This window comes from Oncorhynchus tshawytscha, linkage group LG24 (genome assembly GCF_018296145.1).
Source record: "Oncorhynchus tshawytscha isolate Ot180627B linkage group LG24, Otsh_v2.0, whole genome shotgun sequence".
NCBI lineage: Eukaryota > Metazoa > Chordata > Actinopteri > Salmoniformes > Salmonidae > Oncorhynchus > Oncorhynchus tshawytscha.
In genome coordinates this window covers 13,740,979-13,763,971 of record NC_056452.1, presented here as the reverse complement: position 1 = coordinate 13,763,971, position 22,993 = coordinate 13,740,979, and the positions used below count along the sequence as shown (strand labels likewise).

Below are 22,993 nucleotides of genomic sequence, written 5' to 3'. Positions count from 1 at the left end.
GTCACTCCATCAAATACCAGGGCTAGGAATGACTAAGCGTAAAACAGCTTAGGTGAGACAAACAGGCTAAACATAGAGCGAAAGAGACACACACGCAAAGAGAGATCTACCAGCATTCTAATTATATTTTTTATGATGCTAAGAATACACTGTATGAAGTGACGGCTTGACTCGACTCGTGAAGTTCTGTTGTTGTCATGGTGGCAGAAGAGGCGCGTCTCGGCCGAGGCACCGCCCACCGTGTACGTCACCATGGAGATCCTGAGTAACTGGGGGAACAGGGGCCAGGTGGGGCTGACGGAGATGCAGTTCTTCGGCCCAGGGAACAGGAAGCTGTACGTGTCGCCACACGACCTGGACATCCGGAACGCCGACTACCCTGGGAACCTTGGAGCACTGGTCAACGGGAAACCTAAGGTGAGTTGAGCTCTGCCACCAAAGCCTTTCTGATAACACTAATTGAACTATTTGGAAAGGTTTTGGTGCATTGCATTTACTATTCATGCATCATTTTAGAGGGATTTTTGGTGACACTTCCTATAAGTAGATACCCTCTTCGTAATCCACTATAAAGGCATTAGAACACATAAGGAATCATGAGACAGCTTATGAGCTGTTATTAGCCTATGTCGTGCATGACAAAGCATTTTGCATTGGTGCTATAAATACGCTTTATACCCATTTAAGCGCTGATCATAGTTCAAAATGTATATGTCCACACTGAGATGTTCTAGAATATTGGACCATTGCCTTTCATGCTTTCCGAACTCTCAGTGCGGCTCAAGCTATTTCTCCAACCGTGAACCCGTTCAAATGAATAGAAGGCGCATACGAGGAGCCACGTTGGTTGGGAATCTTGGGGAGGAGCGCGGTCGTCCCCCGCGGACGGTGTCTCAGTAGCTACAAACAAGGTTAAATAAAATAAAAAAGAAATAGCTATGTCACAATGGGCCGCCGGACTATCGTGGCTTGGGACTCTGAATTATACTTTGGGAAGAGGGTCTTCAAAGTGTTGTATTGGGTCTCTGGTCATTTAAAGGGAATGTATTCATCTATTTTCTGACTTAAACGGACTGCTTTTCTCTCCATGTTGTTTTGACCGCCAGACCACGAAGGAGCGTCATATGTGGACCTGTCCTTTCCATCCTCCGGTCCAGCTCTACTTCATCATCAGGAACACGGAGCGCTCTCCGGACTTTCAGATATCCCGGATCAAGATCTGGAACTACAACAAGAGCATCAATGTAAGAGACCAGACTGACAGGTTGAGTATGAAACTACACCCTATTTCTCCTTATGTCGTGCACTACTTTTGGCCCGGACCTTTGCGATAGAGGTTGCCGGTAGGTTGCCAGTTCTAGTTAAAAGAGTTGCGTTAAGTGAAGATTCGAATGGAATCTGATAGAAATGGTACTTAAGTTGTTAGCATGTACTGTGTCTGCAACCCTTACATATGCAGCCTCTGATTGGTTCATCACGCCAGTCCTAGTTCAGGGGTTACCAAAATGCACTCCATCAATTGTTAACAGTTGCTCATAAATCCAGCTTGCTTCAGCCAGCCCCAGTGATTCTAGAGGGTGACCACCATATTGGCAGCAGGCTTTAGGAGGGAGGGAAGTTGTGTTTAACCGGTGGCTGCGTGAGCTGCCAGTCAGTCCATATGTGGAACAGTGAGAGATTAACCCTGGAGGATTAGTGAAGGGACTCCCGGGTTACTGCTTCTGCCTTCCGCCCTGCTGCTGTCACAAACAGGACTGACGGGGCACAAAGCCCAGGCAACCAGGGCTCTGTCTGGAACGATGGATGTTATGGGTTGATATTAACAGCGACTCTGTTCATTGAGTCCGTTGTTAGGGTACTGGTGGTGTGTTTTAAGCTGCGAGGTAAGGAGCAGTGTGATGCAATGTGATCCAGTGGGTGGAGATGCACTGATTTAATGAGCAGGGATTGAGGAGATTGGAGTCTGGTTTTAGCCATCCACTATGTCTGTCTGTGTGTTGGTACGGAGGCTACTTACGGTTAGCTTTACAGTTGACTATGTCTGCAAGGTTAGCTTCATTTCTCCCAGGTATGTATGAACATTGGGGCCTACAACTAGGAAGCTCCTTGGTTAAAAGTACGGTATCACATTCAGTTTCAATGTTGATCTAGCTATGTCATGGTAACTTGAATATTCTATCTCTTTGACATTTCCCTTTTCACCTCTGCATTTAAAAAAAAAAGTAAATATATTTGACTTTGAGTTCGTTTTGTTTATTTTCTGACATGGTCTACCAATATCAATGCATTAACTTAATATTGCCCTGCGTAGAGCCTGAAATAGCCGTACTGTTCTTTTTCAGGACCTGGACATTGGCGCCCGGCATGTGAATCTTTACCTCAACAGCACGCTGGTGTTCGAAGGCGAGCTGGACAAGGGCTGTGGCAACCAGGTTTTCGACTACAGCACCAGCATTGCCCTCCAGGCACTCCAAGTTCCAGAATCTTTCTCTCCCAGCCCCATGGCATCCGGACACGGTCTCTGTGGCGCCGGCCCACAGCGCCATTGTGACAGGAGCATGGAGGGGAACAACGGAGGGCACCATCGTGACCCCAACCACGGACTCTCTCTCGCTGAGGGGCTAGCCCAGGTCAGAATAGACTTGCAGGATAAAACACACAACCCCGTCACCCCCACGCCTACACACCGTCCCCTACAGAAGAACTCCTTTGACGTGGACCCACTGGAACTGGACCTCCCCCACCCCCCTCTGAAACAGCAGCTGGAGCAGTCGGGTCAACCCACAGAGCGCACAGTCACCACCCAGCCTTCCTCCTCCAGGACTCCCCAGTGGCTACAGCCCCTGACCCGGAGCGCCCCCGAGGGCTGCGAGGCTGGGAGGGAGAGGCCCCTCTGGCTAGTTCCCCAGCAATCTGTGGAGTCCAAACCTCCCCTCCCCCAATCCTCCTCCACCTCGGTGCTCCCGGAGCTGGGCTGTAACCCGGGGAGGGTGTGTCAGGGGTTAGAGAGGACGGTGAACGGGGGCCAGGGGAGTGCAGACTCTCTGGACCTGGGAGGTGACCTGCTGGAGGAGCTGAGTGACCAGCAGCGCCAGGACCAGCCTGTTAGTGGACGTAGGAGCGCAGCCAGGCACAATAACACTAGTTGTACCAGCAGCAAACCAGCAGTGGAGCACCAGCATGGAGCCATTGGACTGTCCATAGGTAGCTAACCCAGTGTGTGTGCTATGTGCTCGTACCTGTTGTGAGCCATTCCATACCTTTCCATACTTTTGCAGCTCTTTTATCGACTCTGCATACCGGGCTGTGCAGGAAAGAGGCCAGACGATTTCATGTAACCATTTGATTTCATGTAACCGTCTTAAGGTCAGAGACAGAATGATCTCTTGTGGGAGACTGTCTGTCTACTTGCCTTAGTTTTGCAACTCACTAATGACCCCCCCCCACCTTCGGGATCTGACATTAGTTTCCCAATGTTCTTGTCAACGGCAGACCAGACATATCTTTGTTTGTCCCTAAATAAGATTATAGAGCAGACAGATTGCTGCATCACATCAAATCTACATCCTATAATAATCTCTCTTTATCTCCCTGACAACAGACTCCCAGCCAGACCCTCTAGTTATGGGTCACCCCCCCGATCTGGAAACACACAAGGCACATGCCAGCTGGCTCTGACAATATCTATTGTGGACATATCACCCTGAAGTGGGTCAAAGACTCTTTGACTAGCATCACACCAGCTGTCGGAGCTGGGCTATTCAGTGTGAAAATCACATCAACATTACCATGACTTTTATCTTCTACACTCCTGGAATATGTTAACCATTATTAAATTATATATATTTTTATTGCGAGCCATAACTTTAGTAGTATAAATCCTACTCTCAAAATTATATAGAGTAGTACTACTTCTTCCCTATTGCTCTTAACTACACTTTTATTATGTACTCTGCACTGCCTTTGAGGTAACATGAGAGTGTGTGTGTTGATTCCACAGAGGAGCCAGGTTCAGTATCGGGCAGCAGCAACCGGAGGCAGCAGCGTACCCCCCGGGCCCATCTCCGCAGCCAGCAGGACCATGACGACACCCTCATGGAGTCCTGGGACTCCCTCACCAAGTTCAACCAGTGCCAGCGTGGTCGCATCTCCAACATGAGCTTCGAGGGCGACATCTTTGACGAGTTCCTCCAGCGTTCCTCCAGAGCCGCCACTATTGCTATAATCCCCTCCTCCGGCCCAGGAGCCTCCTCCTGCAGCCCCGTCCCCCACTCCTCCCACCTCTCCTCCCCCGCCCCTCAAGGGGGCCTCTGCGATGACCCAGAGGATGACCTTTCCGCAGAGCCGGAGCGCGAGGAGGAGTTTGAAATTCCGGTCCTCCCACGTGGTCAACGTCTGGTCATTAACATCTTGTCCACGTGGGGCGATCGCCACTATGTGGGCCTCAACGGTCTCGAAGTCTTCAGCTCCAGCGGTCTTCCCCTCCTTCCCACCCGCATCCGCGCCGACCCGCCTGATATTAACGTGCTGCCTGCCTACGGAAAGGACCCGCGTGTGGTCACCAACCTGATCGATGGCGTCAACCTCACACAGGACGACATGCACCTGTGGTTGGCACCTTTCACCCAGGGGAGGAGTCACGTGATCTACTTGGAGTTCGCCGGGCCGTGTCAGGTCGCCATGATAAGAGTGTGGAACTACAACAAGTCCAGGATCCACTCGTTCAGGGGGGTGAAGGAAGCTGAAATGCTGCTGGACGGGAGGTGCATCTTCAGGGGAGAGATCGCCAAAGCATCAGGGACTCTGTCTGGAGGTAGGGGAGCATTAGTGAGGGACAGGTTCTTTCCTATGACACCCAAATGGGTAGTTCTATTTCATTTCAGCAAGCTATGACACCCACCATCTCAAATTGTTCTGAAATGGTTTCGGATAAGATAAGCACTCTTGCAACATTACATCTGAACTCAGAGAAATTCAACATCCAGTATACAGCATAAATTCCCTATGTTTGACAAGTAGTATGAAGCTGTGGCTTGGAGTATTGTTTATTCATACTGTGTAATGTATTCTCAGTAAATTTGATGGTATTTTTTTCCCCCGTTTAGAGAAACTATATGTTGAAGTCGCTTGCATTTCCCCCCATAAATGCATGTTAAAATACCAGGTTTTGCCCACTAGATGCCACTGTTTCTTCTATTGCCACACCCTTTTATCAATGTTGCTGGTCTCTTGTATTTATAAAGTGTATCACAACATTGTCTTCGCAATTTTGGGTAGAAAATATCCTTTGCTCATGAAGAAAATAAGTGGTGTGGTGATCCGCACAATTCAGGCCAGTCCTCCATGAAAGCAATTCAATTTGTCTTTCCATTAGTCATAATCTGTGTCCAGGAAAGGACCCCTCTGTGTGTAGTTCATTCCCTTCAAAAAAGGTCTGTATTAGACCATTCCTGGTGAACTGAATTGCTTTCATGGAGGACTGGCTTGATTTGTGAGGATGACCACACAATTAATTTAAATCACCAAACTGCAATCTGGGAATGACAAGAACATTAGAACTATTATGTTAGATTATAGAACTAGAGCATTTGTTTTTGTGACAAAATAAGTTGTCATTTGTTTGCCTCTAACATACTGAATTCTACCTCCACTAGGGATTATTCATGCCTATCCTTAACCTCCACTAGGGATTATTCATGCCTATCCTTAACCTCCACGGCTCTCATCTTAGGTCTTGACCAGTTCGGGGACACCATCTTGTTCACCACGGACGATGAGATCCTGGAGGCCATGTCTCGCTACGACGAGACGTTCTGCGGGGAGGCAAAGGGCTCCGAGGGTCTGGTTGGATACGAGGAGGAGCTGCAGAGGCCCCGCACGGCCGACGGAGAGGGGGAGGAGAGACCTTTCACCCAGGCTGGCTTCAGACCCGAGGACGACCTCACTGTGAGTTTGACCGGACTGACCTGGACTATACAGTGTAAACGTGGAACGCCTTGATTGATCCAGGGCATGCAGGTTTTGTTCCAGCCCAACACTAACATTTCTGATTTCTATTCACTGCTATTTTTCAGTTAAACCTCCATCTGAACCCTACTGTTGGTCAGTCTGAGACCCTGGAGCAGATCCCTGGAATGTACAATGGAAAGTGTGAGTGCTCTCGTCTAAATTTAGTGTTATTCATGATCATTTCACACATTTTACACACAGGACTGTCTTTTTATGTCTGTAAAATATAGCTAGCTCAGCTTGTTCCACGCTGACTCTCCTCTCTCTCTCTCCTTCTCTCTCTCCACCGTCCCTCTTTCCAGGCCTTAGGATAGAGTTGAGTATGACATGGGGGGACTCCCACTACGTGGGCCTGACAGGGTTAGAGGTGGTGGGGAAGGAGGGGGACAGCCTGCCTCTGGACCTGACCATGTTGGACGCCTCGCCACGGGACCTCAACGACCTGCCTGAGTACGGCCAGGACACACGCACCCTCGACAAGTCAGTACTGTGTGTGCGTGTGTGTGTGACTTCGCAACGCTGACAATATAGATGGATCTAACTGCGTACCCTCTGAGGATGTATTTTAAGACATGAAACGCCAAAGTGATCCAGTTAACTTGTCAATGACAACAGCGTTGCAAGGGATTTTATTCATCTGACTCCAACTCTTATGTGTCTATCATGTCAATGTTTATTACAGCTTTGTTTCGATATATAGCAGTGGTCGTCCTCCCTTCCGTGGTAAGCAGGCACACCTTAGACAGTCAGTAAAACAGTCATGGGTGGCTGGTAGGCCCTCATATAAACTCTCATAATCTATGAATCCCATCGAAACTTCACCTCTACCCTTTCCTACTCCCTCAACCAGTCCCCCTCCCTCCATTTTGAAATGCCAGGCTGGAGTAGGCCCCTACCCTCTTCTGGCCCCTCTTCCCGGGGCCTCTCACCAGTTCAGACAGATGAGCAAGCGGCTCCTCTCCTCCTCCTGGCTCTCGCTTTTCAGGTCGGAAGAAATAGTGCTGGTCCGTGTTCATCTGGAGCATGTTGGCACACATTAGGTTGATGATGGACAGGCAGTGGTCCCAGAAGATGTCCCTGGAGCTCTCCACCAAGAAGGGTCTCACTGGGTAGGAGATCTCGTTGCCCATGTAGGAGCAGGTCAGGTAGAGGCAGGTGATCACCACGTCCTGCAGCTGGTGCTCCGTACCCACCTCAGAGGAGACTAGAGGGCAACCAATTATGATTTTTCAATACCGATACCGATTATTGGAGGACAAAAAAAGCCAGTACTGATTAATCAGACAATTTTTAAAATGTATTTGTAATAATGAGTTACAACAACAGAACATGAGAACATATGAAAGTTGGTGGTTCCTTTTAACATGAGTCTTCAATATTCCCAGGTAAGAAGTTTTAGGTTGTAGTTATTATAGGAATTATAGGACTATTTCTCTTTATACCATTTGTATTTCATATATCTTTGACTGTTGGATGTTCTTATAGGCACTTTAGTATTGCCAGTGTAACAGTACAGCTTCCGTACCTCTCCTCGCAGCCACCCTCGAAGCAGCGTTACCCATGCAGAGCAAGGGGAACAACTACTCCAAGTCTCGGAGCGAGTGATGTTGGAAATGCTATTAGCGCGCACCCCGCTAACTAGCTAGCCATTTCACATCACATCGTTACACCAGCCTAATCTCGGGAGTTGATAGGCTTGAAGTAAACAGCAGAGCTGCTGGCAAAACGCACGAAAGTGCTGTTTGAATGAATGCTTATGAGCCTGCTAGTGCCTACCATCGCTCAGTCAGACTGCTCTATCAAATCATAGACTTAATTATAACATAATAACACACAGAAATACGAGCCTTAGGTCATTAATATGGTCGAATCCGGAAACTATCCTCTCGAAAACAAGATGTTTATTCTTTCAGTGAAATACGGAACCGTTGTGTATTTCATCTAACGGGTGGCATCCATAAATCTAAATATTCCTGTTACATTGCACAACCTTCAATGTATGTCATAATTACGTAAAATTCTGGCAAATTAGTTCGCAATGAGCCAGGCTGCCCAAACTGTTGCATATACCCTGACTCTGCATGCAATGAACGCAAGAGAAGTGACACCATTTTACCTGGTTAATATCGCTTGCTAACCTGGATTTCTTTTAGCTAAATATGCAGGTTTAATCATATAAACTTCTGGGTATTGATTTTAAGAAAGGCATTGGTGTTTGTGGTTAGGTACATGTTGGAGCAACGACAGTCCTTTTTCGCAAATGCGCTTTTGTTAAATCATCCCGCAGCGTTGCATTGATTATATGCAACGCAGGACACGCTAGATAAACTAGTAATATCATCAACCATGTGTAGTTGTAACTAGTGATTAAGTTTAATGCTAGCTAGCAACTTACTTTGGCTTCTTACTGCATTCGCGTAACAGGCAGGCTCCTCGTGAGGCAGGTGGTTAGAGCGTTGGACTAGTAACCGGAAGGTTGCAAGATTGAATCCCTGAGCTGACAAGGTAAAAATCTGTCGTTCTGCCTCTGAACAAGGCAGTTAACCCACCGTTCCTAGGCCGTCATTGAAAATAAGAATTTGTTCTTAACTGACTTGCCTGGTTAAATAAAGGTAAAATAAAATGTCGGGCGGCCATGTTGGAGATGGTCAGGGGGGCCTTCTCAACCGGCGAGGCGGCGTTGTCTGAGCTCTCGATGAGGTCTGGGGGACACTGGTACTGGGTAAGGGTGGACAGGTTGGTGCATGACTGAGGCTTCTCCGGGTTCTCGTTGTTGAGGTGGGTCACGCTGTTCTCCTTCCGTTTCTTGTTGATAAGCGAGTGTCGCTTCAGGTTCTTGTCTTTGGCGTTGTTGTAGTTCTGAACGGCCGTGTCATGGCCCACCGTGACCGGCCCATCTCCGTCTGCCTTTTGATAGCTGGGCGAGAAAGACTGCACATTTCTCATGAGTTGGATCAAGAGGCAGTCTGAGCAGATTATGTCAGGATCAGTAGTGACTGTGGAAAATTAAATGGAAACTTTTTAGCTATTTGAAATGCATGGCAAAGCCAGGCTACATTTTCCCACTCAGTCAACAGCATTGTGCATCGGTCAACATTAGGTTTATCAAGTCGAAAATCCAAAGAATTTAAAATTGTTTCTTTGTTGATTTGAAATGTAAAGACACTTTGTTTAGCCGTAGGCTTTGATTTCAAGGCGGTTATGGTTGTGTACATCGGCTGCCGTTCAAGGTTCTGAGATGGAGTGTCCGCGTCGCAGTAAAGGGGCATGTCATAGAAGCGATGCTGTGAAGGATGAAGTGTGATGTTCGCCATAGTGGCTAACGTTTTAAACTAAATAACTTAGCTTGTCGGTGGCTGCTAGTGCTAGCAAACTTATAGTGTTGCAATACAATGCGTCAATGGACGGTTAAAATGTTTTCTGACAAGTTATTGCATTGATCTGGGTCAGTGGAACCTCCGTTAGCATCGCGCATGCTCTGTAAATGCGCTACTAAAATAAATAGCCTTTTCATGTCAAATGCAACATGATGGGAAATTAAAACTTTGTGCATCCTCAGCACCGAGGGGTATACTACAAAACCGCTATCAAGGCTTTAGCCAGCCAACTTGCCTAAATATTCTGGTACAACTTTTTATTTTGTAGAAAGATGAGCTTGAAATGGAAATGGTTTAGTTTGTTTCACAAACCAAAAGACACTATCTTAAGTGTAGCTTTTGAAAAAATTATTATTCTTATTATTTTAGCCCTTTTTTTCTTCTCCCCAATTTTGTGGTATCCAATTGGTAGTTACAGTCTTGTCTCATCGCTGCAACTCCCGTACGGACTTGGGAGAGGCGAAGGTCGAGAGCCATGTGTCCTCCGAAACACAACCCAACCAAGCCGCACTGTTTCTTGACACAATGCACATCCAACCCGGAAGCCAGCCACACCAATGTGTCGGAGGAAACACCGTACACCTGGCGACCTGGTCAGTGTGCACTGCGCAAGGAGATCCCTGCCGGCCAGTGCCTTAAGTGTAGCTTTTTTTAGTAGCCATAAAAAAAAATTACAAAATTCTGGTTGCTTACCAAAGTTGATTCTGCTTTGTAGTATACCCCTCTGTAGGTGCAACAACAGTGCACAACAAAACTGCCACTGAAAAACATAAACAATGTCACATGGCGTTTGAAGCAGCAGCAGCTCAATGCACCATCATAAAAACTAAATGTAAACTTTTTTTTAATGCATTTCAAATATCATGCTATAGCCTTGCATGGAACAATTGTGTATTTGAACGTTTTTTTCTTCTTCTAAAATACACACTGTAAAAACAAAAAAGGTTCAGTTTACACAGAAGTGAACACGTACCCCTACTGCAAGGATAGGAAGCAGTCTAAAGTGTCCCAAGTATAACAAAGTGTCTCATAAATACTAGGTTTTCATGTCCGTTATGCTGCAGAATGACTTGTACATAACCAGTGAGGTGTCTCTCTCTCTCCTCTGTCCAGACTCATTGACGGCCACAACATCACCACTGAAGACCAGCACATGTGGCTGATCCCGTTCTTCTGTGGACAGCACCACACCCTGACAGTCAACTTTGACCAGGCCCAGACGGTGGCTGGCCTCCGCATCTGGAACTACAACAAGACCCCAGAGGACTCCTACAGAGGGGTGAGAGAGAGTCACTTGTTTAGTCACTGCGATGGAGAACTTCCTGCCTTTTTAGTATTCTGGTGGAAGTGTCAAATGAAATAATAGAAATATCTGGGCCCTGTAGGTTGCCATTGTATTTCGGAGTTGTCGTTAAATGTGCGGTGCGTTGTAGTTGTACAAATCTATGCGATGCCCCATAAGAGTGCATATACAACATATGCAATAACTGCCATAGGTTTTTTAAATAGCTCTGAATTGACTGAGAATGTTGTTTTAGGGGGTGAATCCCTATTCCCCACAAAAAATACAATTCTAACCATGATCCACATTTTGTTAAGATACCCATGTATTGTTCCTGTGTTCTCCAGGTGAAGGTGATCCATGTGTCTCTGGACAATAGGCTCATCTCTCCAGCAGAGGGCTTCCTCATCAGGAAGGGACCAGGGAACTGTCACTTTGACTTTGCTCAGGAGATCCTCTTCATCGACTTCCTCCAGAACCCCACCACTGGCCTGGTCAACAGCAAAACTACAGCAGAGGACTTGGCCTACACACTGAAGTGAGTACTTGTAGGCTAGTCTGATCCCAGATCTGTTTGTTTCTGTCTTGCCAATGACCAAAAGAGTTGACAAAACAGCATAAACAGACCTAGGACCAGGCTAGTTGTAGGCCACCTCCCAATAGGAAGGTGTTTAAAGTAATGGCTCTGTTGTTGTAAGACATCTGCCTGCTTCCCAGCCAAAACAGTCTGGTAGAGTTGGTGCATATACTATGATGACATTTTGTGACGGTTTTGTTCGTTTTGGAGTCCGGTAAGGGTTATTTCGGCTGTTCGGGCACACAAACAATTCTCTGGAGGCGAGCTGAAGTTTGGAGCCGAAGTCTACGCCCCTTCGTCTGTGATTGGTTAACAGTGGAGATTTTAAAATAAAGTCTTTGTAGTCATTCAACGAGAGACGACTCATTTAAACATTTTTATTGAAAACTCAAGAAATCTGTCAGATATTTATCTTAGATGATTTCAGACTATTTTGAGGAAGTGTATACTGGCTAGGGCGCCTCAAAATGGACAAACAGTACTATTGATGCTTTTTTTTACAAGTTTTTGAAGCGAAGGTCTTTCAAGGGAGTATTCAAGCACACTCGTTCTGTTCGGCCCAGCCGGACTGAAGCGTCCTGATGCCTTTAGCGTCTCGTAAAATAGCATTCTGCCCATTATCCTCACTGTGCCAAACACTTAGTCATGCATCCAAAGTATGACGAATTCATATGATAATTCATATAGAGTGGCTACAGATACAGGGTTTCTGTATCCCAATTTGCCCAGGCTAAAAATACAGATGTTTTTTTTACGGAGCTGAGTGCCCACTCTGCTGCCTACGTAGCTGCTGTGGTGAGTCCTTCGCTGCCACTCCCCCCTCCTCGATCGTTTTTGTCTGGTCACTGGTGCAGTGGCAATTTTAGCATGTAAATCTTGGTGGGACAAAAAAAAATACATTTTTTTCTTTTTGCATGCCAGCAAAGCAACTACACAACACTAAGCAATACATTAATTGCACTATAACGGTGACAAACGGTGCCCACAAACTGCCTACATTAATCTGTCCCAACAGAGCTTTCTTTTCAGCACCATGGAGTGAATCGTTACCACTGCTAGACCTGGATATCAGTAGAGCCTTGTCTGGCAGCGAAACAGTTAATTCAGCCTCATGTAGTTCCTTTTTAAAAAACATAGCTGATATGGCACACTTGCTTAAACAAATGTGGTTTCTACTGATAACTGAGCTGTACAAACTATGGCATAAAGGAAACAATGAGTGGTTGAGGCAACTCGTAATTTCGATTGCGACATTAATGAGCGAGCTAAGACGGGCGTAGTCAGTATAACTATTTGTTCAGCACTTTTGAAATGTACAGAGACAGAATTCAGAACACGGGTTGTTCTTACAGTATTCTCCTTGTACACCAAGTCAGAACTGTAGGATAGATAAAGGAGGCAGGCATATAAGCAGACAATGAAAGCTCCTACAATATTCAATGATGACATTTCTCAAAAACAACCTACATGTGCACCACCAAGTCAGAACAGTAGGCTAAGTTATGAGGGGGAAAGGCAGAAAATTATTAGGGTGAGACACATAGGCTTCTAACATCTTACTACACAACATACACATAGTATTACTTTCTTAGCTACAGTATACATATCTCCCTGGCATATTACATAATTTATGCAGCAGCATACAATACATTTTTGGACTCACCTTGTTGTGCTGTGCTCACTTGAACAGGAAGATGTCGCAGCGGTCCTTCTTGTCGGCAAATTTTGTCATCAAACCTTTTCATCAAGTCTGGCATTCTCTGGATTTATGGGGCATTCAAGACAAGTGGGAACTCTGAGGGGAAAACCAAGGTTGAATCGTGACGTCAGTGATCTTCAGGTCAGACCTCTAGAAAGAGGCCCTAGTTCCAGATTTGGAATTCCCGTTCATAACGTATTTTCCCAGTCGGAGGTCGTTTTTTTCAGAGTTCCCAGTTGTCTTGAACTCACTGAAGAGTTTCCAGTTCTTTTGAACACAGAAGAAGTCATGCTGGATTGACAGCCTGGTCAATGTATTCAACCTTTTCTGGCCCATGGTGTTTCATGTGAATGTTTATCCTTTTAAGCTTGCAAAATTGACCCTTAAACCCAGACTTGGACCACACACCCTTTCCACTGAATTGCAGGCTAGTGATTGCTTTGCAAAGCTTGCAGTTAGCCACTGATTCCTTTCAAACCACTCATTATTGAATTTGCATTTCCAACTTGTTGTGTAATATTTACAGTGCCTTGCGAAAGTATTCTGCCCCCTTGAACTTTGCGACCTTTTGCCACATTTCAGGCTTCAAACATAAAGATATAAAACTGTATTTTTTTGTGAAGAATCAACAATAAGTGGGACACAATCATGAAGTGGAACGACATTTATTGGATATTTAAAACTTTTTTAACAAATCAAAAACTGAAAAATTGGGCGTGCAAAATTATTCAGCCCCCTTAAGTTAATACTTTGTAGCACCACCTTTTGCTGCGATTACAGCTGTAAGTCGCTTGGGGTATGTCTCTATCAGTTTTGCACATCGAGAGACTGACATTTTTTCCCATTCCTCCTTGCAAAACAGCTCGAGCTCAGTGAGGTTGGATGGAGAGCATTTGTGAACAGCAGTTTTCAGTTTTTTCCACAGATTCTCGATTGGATTCAGGTCTGGACTTTGACTTGGCCATTCTAACACCTGGATATGTTTATTTTTGAACCATTCCATTGTAGATTTTGCTTTATGTTTTGGATCATTGTCTTGTTGGAAGACAAATCTCCGTCCCAGTCTCAGGTCTTTTGCAGACTCCATCAGGTTTTCTTCCGGAATGGTCCTGTATTTGGCTCCATCCATCTTCCCATCAATTTTAACCATCTTCCCTGTCCCTGCTGAAGAAAAGCAGGCCCAAACCATGATGCTGCCACCACCATGTTTGACAGTGGGGATGTTGTGTTCAGGGTGATGAGCTGTGTTGCTTTTACACCAAACATAACATTTTGCATTGTTGCCAAAAGTTCAATTTTGGTTTCATCTGACCAGAGCACCTTCTTCCACATGTTTGGTGTGTCTCCCAGGTGGCTTGTGGCAAACTTTAAACAACACTTTTTATGGATATCTTTAAGAAATGGCTTTCTTCTTGCCACTTCCATAAAGGCCAGATTTGTGCAATATACGACTGATTGTTGTCCTATGGACAGAGTCTCCCACCTCAGCTGTAGATCTCTGCAGTTCATCCAGAGTGATCATGGGCCTCTTGGCTGCATCTTTGATCAGTCTTCTCCTTGTATGAGCTGAAAGTTTAGAGGGACGGCCAGGTCTTGGTAGATTTGCAGTGGTCTGATACTCCTTCCATTTCAATATTATCGCTTGCACAGTGCTCCTTGGGATGTTTAAAGCTTGGGAAATCTTTTTGTATCCAAATCCGGCTTTAAACTTCTTCACAACAGTATCTCGGACCTGCCTGGTGTGTTCCTTGTTCTTCATGATGCTCTCTGCGCTTTTAACGGACCTCTGAGAGTATCACAGTGCAGGTGCATTTATACGGAGACTTGATTACACACAAGTGGATTGTATTTATCATCATTAGTCATTTAGGTCAACATTGGATCATTCAGAGATCCTCACTGAACTTCTGGAGAGAGTTTGCTGCACTGAAAGTAAAGGGGCTGAATAATTTTGCACGCCCAATTTTTCAGTTTTTGATTTGTTAAAAAAGTTTGAAATATCCAATAAATGTCGTTCCACTTCATGATTGTGTCCCACTTGTTGTTGATTCTTCAGAAAAAAATACAGTTTTATATCTTTATGTTTGAAGCCTGAAATGTGGCAAAAGGTCGCAAAGTTCAAGGGGGCCGAATACTTTCGCAAGGCACTGTATGTCCAATGGCCGGTGAGCACCAATACGTTTTATCTATAGTTTTTCTTCATATGACAAGGATTGAAAAGGATTTGCCAGTAGATTGTCGACTTGATTCATGATGATGACTGCTTGTCTAGCGTGCTAGCTAAGATTTTGAAAGTATAATGTTGACATGATCAGTCCATTCAAAGCTACTGTAGATATAACGTGATTTGACGACATTTTATCTGTGGCCAATGACCTTGAGCCTTCTTGGGTGGGCACTTCTAATGTAAATCTATGGCAGCACCCAAGGGGCTTGAATTCTCGAGCTCTCTGCGTTGATTTTGCGGTTACATAGTGTTCCCTTGAGTGACAGAACACTGAGCCAATCACAGCGCAACTAGAGAACATTACCAACCCCTATGCTCTGTATGTTCCGCTGGCTGCCCCTCCATCACAGAAAGCACTGAGCTAGGCTGAAACACCTGCATTTTGGAGTTGCCTTACTCAAGAAAGCAAAAAATACACCATGTTTGTATGCAGCATTATTAACTCAATGATTATTATTATTTTACATTGTTTGCAAACTGATATGTGACACGTATTGAAAATAACATGAAAAACAGACAACAGCAAAAATAAATTCCATTTGCCATACCAGGAGGTTATGCAACCGTTCAGGATGCTCTCGATGGTGCAGCTGTCGAACCTTTTGAGGATCTGGTGACCCATGCCAAATCTTTTCAGTCTCCTGAGGGGGGAAAGGTTTTGTCGTGCCCTCTTCACGACTGTCTTGGTATGTTTGGACCCTGATAGTTCGTTGGTGATGTGGACACCAAGGAACTTGAAGCTCTTGACCCGGCTATTTTCATGTTTTATACACAATACATTATGGACATGTTCGTACAAACTTTGTCGTCAGTATTGCATACATAAGCACAACACAGACAGGCAGTCTAGTGATTTCATGTTCTTCTTAGGCACGGAGTTACATGCATCTATTTACTCTCGCCACGATATCAACATATGGCGTAACTATGGCAAGGGATGACACAAAATGAAAATGTGCACACAAAATGTGTCCAAAGTGTAGGGACTGAGTCCTGCTTGTGCAACTGCGATATCTGTTACAAAAGACTGACAGAGAAGATTGTAACTTTCATAATATATATGTTCGTTCAAATCTCCTCCGGGTTTTTACTTCAGCTGTTCAGAAATACGAGGCAGAGATATTGGCTTCATCATCATCACGAAACGTGAAGGGAGGGGGGAGCAGCAGCTACGTTAGAAAAACCAATGTGTGCATAAAATAACACATGGGCAGAACGTGATCCGGATCCTTACCTTTAAAAAATATGTTTCCTGGAGGGGAGGGTGGGGCGTGGACGAAAACTCTGTTTCCGTAGCCATGGCCTATTTCATATTCTCAACTACAGTACTGCTATAAAATATGAGATATAATCTTAAGGTTTGTGTCTTGTGTGGTTTTCAGAGCTGGTTCCAAAAGACAGGAGCATGCCAGCATGGACTACGAGGCCCCCATCATGCCTTGTGGATGTATCCTTTCTCCTGCTGCTCACAAGAAATAGCCCCACAGAATACAGTATGCCTTTACTAACATAACATGTCACCTTACATAGTCCCCTTACATGGAGATGCAGAAGTAATGCGACCAGTGGATAGAATTGACCCCAACAATGAATAAATCACCTTATAGTGGATAAAATTGACAAATATATATTATTGTTTTGCTTTTCGTAAATGTCATTACAACCAGTTTTGCCTGCTGGGATACTGTGATCTGGACAATCACTAAATTACTTGTTGACTGCCAAAGTCCTGAGTGTGTACATGGCTCCACGTCTCTCTTCCTTAACCCTTGACCCACCAGTCATCTTCCAGCTGCAGCTGCTGACCACCTGGGGTGACCCCTACTACATTGGTATGAACGGCCTGGAGTTCTATGACCAGAACGACGAGAAGATCCCCCTCAGTGACAACAGTATCCTACCTACAATGTAAACACCACACACACACACACACACACACACACACACAAATACTGAGAACCATCACTGCTGCAATCTGCACTTGGTGGTCGCTAGTCTCACTAGACCTGACTGGCTGAGCTTCACTATATACAAAAGTATGTGGACACCCCTTCAAATGAGTGGAATTGGCTATTTCAGCCACACCCGTTTCTGACAGGTGTATAAAATCGAGCACACAGCCATGCAATCTCCACAGACAAACATTGGCAGTAGAATGGCCTTACTGAAGACCTCCGTGACTTTCAACGGGGCACTGTCATAGGATGCCACCTTTCCAACAAGTCAGTTCGTTAAATTTCTGCCTTGGTGCTGTGAAGTGGAAACGTCTAAGAGTAACAACGTCTCAGCCACGAAGTGGTAGGCCACACAAGCACACAGAACGGGACCAACGTGTGCAGAAGCACTTAAAAACCGTGTGTCCTCGGTTGCAACACTCACTACCGAGTTCCAAACTGCCTCTGGAAGCAACGTCAGCACAATAACTGTTCGTCGGGAGCTTCATGAAATGGGTTTCCATGGCCGAGCAGCCGCACATAATCCTAAGATCGCCATGCGCAATGCCAAGCGTCCGCTGCAGTGGTGTAAAGATCGCCGCCATTGGACTATGGAGCAGTGGAAACGCGTTCTCTGGAGTGATAAATCACGCTTCACCATCTTGACAGACATCTGTCTGGGTTTGGAGGATGCCAGGGTAACGCTACCTGCCCCAATGGATAGTGCCAACTGTAAAGTTTGGTCGATAAGGAATAATGGTCTGGTGTTGTTATTCATGATTCGGGCTAGGCCCCTTAGTTCCAGTGAAGGGAAATCTTAATGATACAGCATACAATGACATTCTAGATGATTCTGTGCTTCCAACTTTGTGGCAACAATTTGGGGAAGGCCCTTTCCTGTTTCAGTGTTACAATGCCCCCGTGGACAGCGCGAGGTCCATACAGAAATTATTTGTTGAGATCGGTGTGGAAGAACTTGACTTGCCTGTACAGAGCCCTGACCTCAACTCCAACGAACACCTTTGGGATGAATTGGAACGCCGACTGCAAGCCAGGCCTAATCGCCCAACATCAGTGTCCGACCTCACTAACACTCTTATGGCTGAATGGAAGCAAGTCCTTGCAGAAACGTTCCAACATCTAGTGGAAAGCCTTCCCAGAAGAGTGGATGGAGGCTGTTATAGTGGCAAAGGGGGGACCAACTCCATATTAATGCCCATTATTTTTGAATGAGATGTTCAACGAACAGGTGTCCACATACTTTTGGTCATGTAGGGTAGCTAGCGTGATACCTCGAGTCTGGCCTGAGACTGGTCACCAACCCTGGTCCTGGAAATCCACAGGGTGTATATAAAAGCCACAGGCTTTTGTTATAGCCCAGCATTAAAACACCTGATTAGTTGAATCTGGTTTGTTTCGTGCTAGGGTGAAACGAAAGCCTGCTCTCCCTGTACTGTCATCACTATCTGGCCAACTTGCAAAGTCAAAAACCCTGCCTAGTTCTACAATTTATCTTCTTAAATTCTGATTTTAGGCCTAACCTTATAACCACACTGATAACCTCACGCTTAACCCTAACCTTAAATGAACACCAAAAATAGTTTTTTTTTTTTTTTTCATAAATGTCTACAATATAGCCAATTTTGATTTTGCAACTTGGCCATAAAGTAGGAACCCAAACCGGGACCAAGTTTGGTAAAATCCCAAACATAAAATATACCCTGAAATCATTAAAGGGGGTCCTCTAGTGGAGGAAATAGAAATGGCAGGAGTAAAGCCATAGTAGTCAACACAAATTGGCTGAGTCCATTCTTTAACAGTGCTTCTCCTAGACATTGCTGCGTTCCCAGACAGTGTGAATGTCCTGGACAGTGTGAACGGTGATGTGAGGACTCCAGATAAGCTGGTAGATGGCACTCATGATGGCAGACACATGTGGCTAGCACCGGTGCTCCCCGGACTGGTGAATCGCGTGTATCTCATATTTGACCAGCCAGTGACCGTGTCCATGATCAAACTGTGGAACTACTCCAAGACCCCACAGAGGGGGGTAAAGGAGTTTGGGGTAAGTCAGTCTTCTGTTCTCTCTCCTACTTAGTACGGTAACACTGACCATGTTCATCAGTGAGACCCAGGATTTAGAACTTGGGAACAGAGCAGAATAAGAATCATTTCTGACAACAATGGACTAATAAAGTACGATTATTATTATTACTCTAAACTCTTCCCTAGATATTTTATGTAAACAATCATATGTTCTCTGTTTAACTTTCTGGGTGAAAATCAAAGCGAATAAATGAATGACTTACTGTTAGAACCAATAGGAACGTCTGTCCTTGAAAAGACATGAGAGTTCCTCCACTATGCTTCCCACAGTCTCCTGTGGGTAGCGTAATGGACGCCTGTTAGCCTTCCTTGTGTCTTCCTTTGTGTAGCTGTTAGTCGATGACCTCTTGGTTTATAACGGCGTCTTGGACAGCGTGAGCCAGGCGGCGCGGGGCATCCTGCCCACCTGTGACCTGGTGTTGCCCTACCACACTATCCTCTTCACCGACAACGCCCGCATCGCCCACCGTGAAAGGAACACTGTAATCAGGTAACCCAGCATGGGATTGGCTGCTGTAGCCTGATATAAGCAAATGATTTGCTCTGCTGCCTGTCCATCACAATTCACACAGGTGCAGATTGGTTTGGCTGCTTTGGCCAACAATTTGCACACATACTTATTGGTTCTTCTGTCCAGCTGCTGTCAACGTGTTCATAGTGGCAGAGTATGTGAAGTAATTTACCATATTCATATGTTGTTTACGAAGCATGTGATAAATAAAATTCCATTTTAAATGAGTTGTTTCAAATAGAAGGAGACTGTGTAGGATAGTGGAGGAGCTGTCATGTCTTTACAAGGACGGACATTCCTATTAGCTCTATCAGTGAATGATTGGCACTGAAGTCTTTTTCTGTGTTAAACGGAGATGTGCTCTCTCTACTCCAGCCCCCGCAGTAGTAGCAGACATCACGATCTGAAACAGTGAGTAACAGAGTCCCAGATTGGCCTTGTGTCAGTCAGCCCTCCCTCGGGTTGCGTTCATACCCCCAAGTCTTCCCAGTCATCCCAACCTCCAACCCACAGCTTAGCTTGTGATGCCAAGTCCTTCAAGTTCCAACAGACCTCCTGGTCCCTTGTCCCTCCACCTCTCTGTAGCTTCTTTGTAGGACATAAGACTTGGAGCTTCAAGCTTGCTTGTCTGTCCGTCCTCCATTTTGTGTCCTCCGCGGCTCCTGTGCTCCAGCCTTTCATATACCTGGCCAGATAATGCACGGGCAGAAATTCAACTGTTTTGTTTTCCCCTCCTTGTTTTGTTTTGCAGCAACTATGTGGAGGACCAAGATGTGAAGATGACCAATGAGAATCAGATAGTCCATCACAACAAGAAGAAACAAACCGCTGATCCAGGTAGCCAATGCAATTCAGTCAGAATTTCTTTGTTCAGTAAATATACATTTTAAAATACCACGTGTAATACAATAAACAGTGAGAAGCAAATTAAACAAAAAGCTATAACTACCTTGTTATATTATCAGTGTTGTTAGAGGTGATATTTCTACACTATTATTGACCCAGATGTTTCGGTGTCTTTTAAACATACCAAATGCAACAAAACATCTGTGTGAATGGCCCCCCTGCCTGCTGAAATGCAAGGGGAGAAAATACTTCTTTTTTTTTTAAACAAACTTGGAATTTCTGATGTTTTATCTATTTTTGTGTGTGAACAACCCTTGACTTTTTTGGACACTATAATTAACCAAAACCATATTTGGTTTCCCATCTTGCAGCACTTCGGCCTAAAACCTGCATGACAGACACTGGAAAGCAGGCGAAAAGGAGGTACTGACAGACGGACTGACAGGCAGACGATCAGAAAGAGAGATGGTGGTTGGTGTCTCACTGGTTAATTGTAGGGAACAGTAATGAAGGGATGAGGGTTTACTGACTATCTGCACTATCCCCCTCTGGGGACTTTTAACACAATCCTTGACCAGCCGAAAAGAAAACAACTCCCATTGTCTTCCATCAGTCATTGAACTATAGTGTTGCCTAGTGACAGCTCTTGTGTGTGGGGTGGGTCTACTTTTGAAGAGGCTTGTACAGAACACATTGGGTTTGTATCCATCCGCCCACAGGATTGGCCTTCCACTTTCTGGTTGGATTGGTTCTCTTGTCACTCCGATCTCTCTAGACTCCTACAGATGCATAGTACCTGTGTAATACTACATCAGATGCATAGTACTTGTGTAGTGCTAACGTTACATCCGATTAGTAGTCCCTGTGTAGTAGTACTACATCGCATAATAACTGTGTAGTACCACACCATATGTATGGTACGTGTGTAGTACTACGTCAGTACTGCAGGACCTTTTTGTAGTAACTCCAGTTGTGATTGTCCTTTTCACAGTGTCAGAGTGAACCTATATTAGGCTGCTATGTCGGCCATCTTTGTGCCTGGTGATGTTACTGTCTGTCGCTGCCCCTCTTGATGTTGTGCTGCGTTCTCCTGTCGCTTGTGGTGCAGAGCTACTCAAAGATGAACTCCGTGGCAACAAGTACGCTCTTAATAGATGGGATCCGGATCCTACATTTTATGAATGAGTTGTGTTGATGAAAAGCCTAGTTTTAATAGCCCCTCGCCTAGCGGCATAACACATGACAATTGAGTAATGCAACTGCAATGTGCACCAACCCCGTCTGAATGCTATGCAGTAAACCAGTTCATATTTTCTCTCGTCTAATATCTCACAGTCAAATGATTTTTTCTAGGTGTCTGTGGTGTCGGATGGAGGTTTAACCTTTGAAAGATTTACAACGCAGGGTGGATAATTTGACTGACTGTCTGTTTCATGAAGTAGAATCAGGCGTCGGTACTGATTATTGGGTCACATTGAAGCAATAGGTCGGATACAGTTAAGACATCCTAGGCCGCTGCATTTGCTTAACACAAAAACAGTACACTTGCTTAGATATGCATTTTGCAATCTCGAATATATTCATATTTTTGATTAAGTAATATATCGGTGAAAACTATAGACGTTCAACACTATGTATTACTAAGACATGTTTGCAAACTAAGTGACCTTTTATTGAAGTTGTTTGATATGAAAACAGTTATGAGACACCCACTTGTAGCGATAGTTGTAGGCTAAAATATTGTTATTTCCATAAGTTTAGATATATTATCAAGATATACATTTTGGCCTTTAGTTGAAACACACCTAAGAATATGTAACCATATGTAACCAGAAATATTTAATATGCAAACACTGTAAAACATACCTCAAATAGGTCAAATGTGATCTTTACAAAGGGATGGATCTTTGCAGAAATCTTGTTTTATCTTGAATGGTTGAGTATAATCTATAGTTGGCGTGGTATACCTTATACCCAGTAGTATTTTGTTGCATGGACAAGTTACCACAGTTGTGGCTTCGGTTACAAATGTAAAAAGGTAGACCCTTGTATTTTTTAAATAATTTGCTGCTTCATTGAGCCACAATATAGCCTATTTCTTACTAAATACTCTTGTATATGATAGAGGAGTTACATGTTTTTTTTTTTAATGCAGTTTTATGTATTTGATTTAAAATGTCAGTCTGGGTTTAGGCTTCACACTGCACCTCCGTCATGCTTTGAGTGACGGTGTTATTACTGTTAAGTGGGACATTCCGCGTTGAAATATTTTTATTATTTTCTAAAAATCTTGTTCAAATAAGTGTTTTATTTGAATAAATAAAATAATCCTTTTAAAACAAGTGACAGAGTCTTGGTGTCATGATGTCATGTAATGCTGCTTCTCTTCAATGCCCCCCCCCCCAAAAAAAATATGGACTCTTCA

General features: G+C 44.7%; 2 protein-coding genes across 4 annotated transcripts in view; one reads left to right on the top strand and one right to left on the bottom strand.

The window, feature by feature from the left end:
• The window catches only part of LOC112223658 (katanin-interacting protein), a 32,995-nt gene extending 10,088 nt beyond the window's left edge, over positions 1–22,907 (top strand). The window contains exons 13-28 of one of the 3 annotated variants that reach the window (XM_024386762.2): positions 211–417; positions 1,107–1,244; positions 2,343–3,204; positions 4,001–4,813; positions 5,732–5,946; positions 6,075–6,150; positions 6,312–6,489; positions 10,500–10,665; positions 11,016–11,206; positions 16,554–16,618; positions 16,953–17,063; positions 18,938–19,170; positions 19,541–19,701; positions 20,098–20,133; positions 20,474–20,559; positions 20,940–22,907. In XM_024386762.2, coding sequence (XP_024242530.1) covers positions 211–417; positions 1,107–1,244; positions 2,343–3,204; positions 4,001–4,813; positions 5,732–5,946; positions 6,075–6,150; positions 6,312–6,489; positions 10,500–10,665; positions 11,016–11,206; positions 16,554–16,618; positions 16,953–17,063; positions 18,938–19,170; positions 19,541–19,701; positions 20,098–20,133; positions 20,474–20,559; positions 20,940–20,998 — 3,597 coding nt within the window. In that variant the 3' untranslated portion in view covers positions 20,999–22,907. Of the gene's footprint in view, positions 1–207; positions 418–1,106; positions 1,245–2,342; positions 3,205–4,000; positions 4,814–5,731; positions 5,947–6,074; positions 6,151–6,311; positions 6,490–10,499; positions 10,666–11,015; positions 11,207–16,553; positions 16,619–16,952; positions 17,064–18,937; positions 19,171–19,540; positions 19,702–20,097; positions 20,134–20,473; positions 20,560–20,939 lie in introns of all 3 variants that reach the window. The other 2 variants (XM_024386761.2, XM_024386763.2) reach the window with 2 other exon arrangements.
• On the bottom strand, positions 8,510–9,103 carry LOC112223662 (cyclin-dependent kinase 5 activator 1-like). Its single transcript, XM_024386772.2, has one exon. It carries the CDS (start codon positions 8,953–8,955, stop codon positions 8,572–8,574), a length of 384 nt encoding a protein of 127 aa, XP_024242540.1. The 5' UTR covers positions 8,956–9,103; the 3' UTR covers positions 8,510–8,571.
• Positions 22,908–22,993: the final 86 nt, after the last annotated feature.